General features: G+C 32.3%; 1 protein-coding gene across 4 annotated transcripts; it reads left to right on the top strand.

The window, feature by feature from the left end:
* Positions 1-2814: 2814 nt before the first annotated feature.
* Positions 2815-6268, top strand: LOC18609324 (5-formyltetrahydrofolate cyclo-ligase, mitochondrial-like). 4 transcript variants are annotated; one of them, XR_016024794.1, is made up of 8 exons: positions 2817-3185; positions 3270-3410; positions 3527-3676; positions 4578-4619; positions 4897-4942; positions 5277-5347; positions 5486-5700; positions 5809-6268. XR_016024794.1 is itself a non-coding variant. In XM_018115270.2 (7 exons), the coding sequence occupies exons 1-7, from the start codon at positions 2888-2890 to the stop codon at positions 5620-5622; spliced, it is 885 nt and encodes a 294-aa protein (XP_017970759.2). In that variant the 5' UTR covers positions 2818-2887; the 3' UTR covers positions 5623-6268. The 4 variants fall into 4 exon arrangements, 3 of the variants coding, with proteins under 3 accessions (XP_088660154.1, XP_088660153.1, XP_017970759.2); XM_018115270.2 differs by having other exon boundaries at positions 2818-3185; positions 5486-6268; XM_088804028.1 differs by lacking the exon at positions 5277-5347 and having other exon boundaries at positions 2815-3185; positions 5486-6268.
* The last annotated feature ends 385 nt before the right edge of the window (positions 6269-6653 follow it).

Below are 6653 nucleotides of genomic sequence, written 5' to 3'. Positions count from 1 at the left end.
ATCAAAATACCAAGACATATGCAGTGAAGGTTTGCATCTCATGAACATTTAACTTGACAATTTTTCACCCTTTTAATTACACACCTACAAAATTAGCAAATTAATCAATAATAACATATCTTACGCACATTAATGCCAATTTAAGTACAAATTTAATTAAGATTAGATTGACTCACCTAATTAACTAACTTAAAATAATTAAATAAAACTTACTAATTTCTATACATTACTACAATAACTAAGCTAAATTATTATCAAAATTAAGTCCAAATAACTCTATATCATAAAGTTATCAATATCTAGAACTATTAACAGAAGATTTATTCACGATATAGTTTGCAGATTATCATTTTGATGAAATTGTTTTTTCAACATTAGAAGGAGAAAATAAGTAATTGAAAAAAGAAATATCTTGAAATGTATTATCATTATCTAGTTTGATCCTCACACAAATCAATGTCAACTTGAAGTTCAAAAGATAATTCAATTGCAAAATATAACAAATCAGTTGCTAGACGTATTTATTGACCTACAGAGAATATCTAAATCTCAAATACCAATTGCAATTGCTCCTGTTAGAATTGATGTCCTTGTAAGACAAGGCATGCCAGAAGTGTGGGAAATCAATCGGTTCCAAAAATAAAATTCTTGAAAAAGAAAGTAGCACATATACAAGATGGTCAAAAAGAAGAAACAGAAACTTTAAAAGAGGCCCCTGACATAATTAATAAAATTCTAAAAGAAATTCAAGTCCTTGAAACCATTGAAAATGAGAGATCTCAATAAATTATGTTATGACAGGAAAAGATGGAGCCAAAGTGAAATAAACGTCAATGATATTTTTGCATATAATGTAGCATTCAATATTATGAAGAAAATGAAGATCTTGAACCTACATCTATTGAAAATATAGACATAGAAATGATTGGTCAATCTAGAATGATGCAATCATGATGGAATTGAATTCACTTGCAAAACATAAAGCTTTAGGACCTAGACTACTAAATGGTGTAAAACCAGTGGGATATAAATAAATATTTGCACGAAAATGAATTAAAAAGAAAATGAGATTGTGAAATATAAAGCATGCTTATAGTACAAGGTTTTACCTAAAGACCTGGTATTGGTTATGAAAAGACATATTCTCTTGTGGTGGATGCAATTACAATTCCATATTAACTAGCTTTACAATACATGAAAAGATTAAAATGCGTCTAATGAATATAATTATAGCCTATTCATATGGCTCATTTGATATTGATATTTATAAGAAAATCCATGAAAGATTTAAGTTGCTTGAAGCAAAAAATTTGTATTCTCGAAAATTTTATTCAATCAAATTAAAATAAATATATATGTGGATTAAAGTAATCTAGACATTGTGGTATAATCGCCTTAGTGAATATTTATTAAAAGAAGGCTATAAAATAATCTTATATGCCCATATGTTTTTATGGAAAGATTAGAATTTGAATTTTTCATAATTGTTGTTTATGTTGAAAACTTGAATGTTATTGCAACTCTTGAAAGTTATCAAAGCCGTGGATTACTTAAAGAAAGAATTTGGATGAAAAATTTTGAAAAAATAAAGTTTTGTTTGAGTCTTCAAATTGAGCACTTAATAAATGAAATTTTTGTTCATCAATCAAATTATATAGCAAATGCTAAAACGATTTTATATGGACAAAGCACATCCATTGAATTCACCAATGAGGGTAAGGTCGTTGGACGTGAAAAAAAAATCCTTTCCAATCTCATGAGGATGATGCAGAACTTCTTGGTCCTAAAATATTGTATCTTAGTAAAATTAGGGTACTAATGTATCTTACTAGCAATACACAATCTAATATATCATTTGCTGTAAATTTATTAGTAAGATATAGTTCTTCTCTAACTCAAAAACATTGGAATGGAATTAAACATATACTTTGATATCTCCAAAAAACAATAAACATGAGCCTATATTACTCAAATGTAGAAATTTATTAATTTATACATTAATCAATAAAAAAATTAATTTATCTAGTTATTCTTTTTTTTTTCCAAAACATTGAACTTAATACATGTATAGTGTATTGTGATTATACGAATATTACCTAATTATCAAATTATGAATTATTATTATTCGTGATGAGTAAATTATTGAAAATGTCATGGAAAATGACAAAAAAATGAAGTTGAAGATGATAGTTCTATACTGAAGCTTATCTTACACAAAAATACACTCAAAACAACAATCACATTGCATAATTTTCTCTTACACTATAAGAACACTACACCAAAGCTTAATGCACTAAGAAAAGTTAAAGATAATATCTAAAGAGACATCAATTTCAAGAAGAAATAAGTAACATTAGAGTCATAAGACCTTCAAATTGAATTGTGTGTGTGTATATAATTTTGATGTATAAGGGTATTATTAATTTATATATTAAGTGAGCCTTATGTGTTTTTTTTTAAATGTAATAACTTATAATTTTAATAAATTATTAATATACCATATTGGACCAAGTTAGAACCGATCAAAAATATTATTTAATTGAGGTTATTAATTTATCGAGTATTAATTTACATAAGTTTTACTATAAATTGAATTAAATCAAAATTAACATTTAAGGGATTATTAGTTTATAAATAAGTCCCTCATTTTATTTGTAAAGACATAATCCAATACGATCTTCTTATTGTTTCTAAATTATTTAGCTCCGATGTTTTTAAAGTTATATTTCATAATAATTTGTGATTTACAAATTAAATAAAAGTAAAATATCAAATAGCTTATTATTACGTGACATTATTTCATTGGATGAAAACTGAAAACTATGCACCAACCAGATATGGAAGGGTAACCTCAACCAACGGAGAGGCGCCTTGTAACGACCATGACATGGGCGCCATCGAGCTCTATCCAAACTGCGAACCGCAGAACATGTTTCTTCACTGCTCAGCCACGAGTCTAATTTGCAAGGCAAAAGAGGTGGCGCAAGTTGTCCACCCGCGCACGATAGCCTCGCTCACCATCCGCTCTGCCGCGAACTTAAGCCGCACATTCGTCACCATGAACAAAGACGACGTCGTAGTGGATCCCGTTGAACTCGAAGCCATATTCGAACAGAAACGATGTCTCAGATCCAAAGTACGCAAAGCTCTCAAAAACATGGACCCAATCCAGAGATCTCAAGAAGGTAGGTACAAATAAATTTATTTCGATTGCATTTTAAGTGTTTGTTCAGTTGTGTCAAAGAAAATTTCTCTTCCTTGGGTTTCAGATAATGCAATTCAGAATATGGTTCTAGAATCTTCATGGTTCAAAGCTAGTAAGAGCTTATGTGCTTACATAAGTTCTCCCGCTTTACGCGAAGTCGATACTTCAAGGATTGTCTCGGATGTTTTGTCAAGTCCAGCCAAAGGTGTTTTTGTTTTATTGGGTTACTTTTCAAATTACATGACGTGAATTCATTGTTAAGCTTGGGGAGATTCTGGTTGCTGATTTTTCTTCTTCTTTTTTAAAAAAAAAACCTTAAAGAGAGGAAGAAGCTTTATGTTCCCCGTGTGGAGGACAGGAATAGCAATATGAAAATGCTAATGATATCCGGTGTTAATGATCTCATTGAAAAATCAATGAACATCTTGGAACCAGCCTTAGCAGATTCTGATGGGAACAAACGTGAAGATGGTATGATTTTTAGATATTTACTTCTATGTTTACATTTTAAACTGGTGTTTGTTCCTTAGAACGGAAAAATTAAGTGTTCCATATATGGGTGATGCTTCATTCTCGCCATGGTACTCTGCATTAACTAGTACGAATGTTTAAGAATGTTTGTGTAGTCATCTCTTTAGGTGCATTGGAATTAAGATTGGAAATTGGCAGCTAAGACTATGACATCATCACTGCTGCATTGGAATTTCTGTTTCAACTTATCTTGTAAAGGGGTTTGTTACCTAGTATATTGTGCATCTCACAATCAAATGACTCATGTTGCAATTCTAAGTTTAATGAGTCAAATTTAATTTCTGTGGGACAGAGTTATAAGGCTTGCTGCTTCTGATTGGATTAAGGAAGAAGCATCTACTTGTGTTGATGGCTTTTCTGAACAATGACTTTCTGAACTTGCCATGTTGATCATTTATAAGATGCGATATACTTCAAACTGATGAAACCATATTTGCTTTATTATTCCACCATTGTAGCAACCTTTTTTACGAGTCACTCTAACACCACATCACCTGACAAATTTAATTTAGAATAGTCCCATTGATGCTTATTGGTCTCCAAGATGTCTGTTGGCTGTTCCATGTTTCTCTTAAAAATGAAAATAATAACATCTTTTGTTTCCCATTTGAATTCCAACTGTAGGCAGTACGAATGTTCTTTGCCTTTTTAGTCTCAAATAGTTGTGAAAGTTTTACCAGGAGAATAGCATCTATAACTTTTTGACATAACCTGGAGTACAATCCCCAAACCTGTTTCTTATTATTCATCATGGCATACTCTGCATATATATTTTCCTTGGAAGACTGACACAACTTTTGTATTGGTAAGGCTGCTAATTATTGGAAAATACCTAGTGCAGTTATGCAGGCAAGTCATCCAGTCGACCTGTTTATCCTACCCGGTATTTGTCTTCATCCTCCCATTAGTTTTGTGAAGAATGAAGAATTCCGTTGAACTTTTATTAGTCTATGATGTGGCTTTCATATTCACACTCTCTAACACCTTTTTTCCCTCAAAATCAATATGAAAAAATGGGAAAATTCACACTTCCCACATCCACACTTGTAGTGGGGATGCAGAATGTGGAGTACCCATATGTATTTTTCCTTTCTTATCCTGCTTCATTTCTCTTTCTGGTTTGTATATGAAAACTTTCACTTTGTTTCTATTTCTTTCAGGGCTTGCTTTTGATAAATCTGGAAGCCGTCTGGGCCGTAGTGGGGGGTGAGTCAATGCTTTTTAGCTTTCTGGTTTATTGCATTATTCTTGTTCATATTTGGATGGCATTGTCAAGAATCATATTAATTACAGTCATCATGGTTCCATATTAGCTATATTGGTTTTTATGGCTCTTGTCTTCAGCTATAAATATATGATTGTTAGACTCACTGTGACTGCTCTGACATAAGCATTAGTTGTTGACCAAAGAAGTTGTGACAAACTTAGATATATAACTATTTGTCTTTTTATTTACGTCATTAGCATTTTGATTATATTGTCTTTAGACATTTTTGCTTAATTTTCTTCCATTATTTCAATGCATGATGTAATCTGGAAGTTACTATGATTTGTTCCTAAAGAACTATCAAGAGTTCACAAAGAAGAGGAGGTGGAAGCAGCCCCTTCTTGGTAATTCCCTCAGATGCTGGATCTTCACTTAGTTGCACAGGAATAATACATGTTTCAGGACCTAATTGCACCCACTATATAAATTGTGTTATATATTCTGTTGTTTGAAATGTATACTTGACTATTATTTGTTTGCAGTTGGATTGTCATATTCTGTGCAAATTATGGAGGAAGGAGCAATACCTGTCACTCCCTTTGACATTCCCGTGCATGCTCTTGTATCTCCGGCTGGTCTCACTCCAATTAGCGCAGCTGCTTTGAGGAGATGTGATTGAGCAAAGCTATCTCTTTTCTGTGGCAATAACATGTGTCTTTCATTGATTTGGAAGCTGGGTTCTAATGAAAATGAAAAAGTATGGTTAGCATCTCAAATTGGTGAAGCTTGAACAGGAAATATAGAGTTCTTATTTTATTTGCTTATTAGTGGAAGGAATTTCAATTAGATGGCTTTGATTTGACAGAAGTCTTGAAAGTGGCAACTGCAGAAGTGGAAATATTGTGGATCAGGGTGATTTTCTTGCTTTCTTTGGAAGTTCAAAGTTTATGCTATTTTTGAATTATGATGCTGTTGAAAGCATTAGTCTGGCTGCGAAAATGTAATCAATCGTAACAGGAGAGAGTATCATGATAGACAACCACAGTCAACTTGCCTGGGTGGTTATTAACAAAGAAGCTTGCACTCGAGATGCTTTCCAGGCTGCCTTCATATTGCTTCCGCTGCTTCTGTGGGCAACAGGAGTAGTTTACTGGACAAAATATCGTACTTGAGAAGTTTTTTATGGTTCCCAACTACATTTGCTCTTTTTTTCTTTAATTCTTCTTTTGATAAATTCATGTCTCGTTGGAACTTGTATGTGATTACGTGCTAATGAGGAACTATTTACTTTGCACCCCTGACGACGTGTGAAGTAATTCCTGCGATTCCATTTCCAGTGCAAGGAAAAATACATTGCCTGATGCAAGTGCCTAGTCTGCAATGTCAAATTGACGACAGTGAGTGTGGCACAAGGATCTTAAAAATGTCTCTCGTAGGGTTCGGATTTTAAAATTTGGGTTTGGGTTCGTTACATATCTTGGTTCATATCTTCTATAAAATTATTTTACAAATCGATGAATCAATATGGTACTAGGCCATAAAGCCCTGGTAAAAGAAAATAGCATGAGCAAGTGAGAATGTACAACTATTCAATCCTAATCCTACTCGAGGCAATATCGGCTTAATAACAATATTTTTAAATATTACAAGTAAAAAATGTAATGCTGTCAAATACAAACTTTAGTGGTGAAGAACGGTTCTAATAATGTT

The sequence above is a fragment of the Theobroma cacao genome, chromosome 2, assembly GCF_053813885.1.
Source record: "Theobroma cacao isolate CCN51 chromosome 2, ASM5381388v1, whole genome shotgun sequence".
Lineage (NCBI taxonomy): Eukaryota > Viridiplantae > Streptophyta > Magnoliopsida > Malvales > Malvaceae > Theobroma > Theobroma cacao.
This window is presented reverse-complemented; position numbering and strand designations above follow the sequence as displayed.

Coding starts and splice junctions, on each gene's coding strand:
- LOC18609324 (XM_018115270.2), top strand. CDS start 2,888: ATGGGCGCCATCGAGCTCTATCCAAACTGCGAACCGCAGAACATGTTT. Junction 4,620..4,896: donor CGACCTGTTTATCCTACCCG/GTATTTGTCTTC, acceptor TATTTCTTTCAG/GGCTTGCTTTTGATAAATCT. Junction 5,348..5,485: donor GTGGAAGCAGCCCCTTCTTG/GTAATTCCCTCA, acceptor ATTTGTTTGCAG/TTGGATTGTCATATTCTGTG.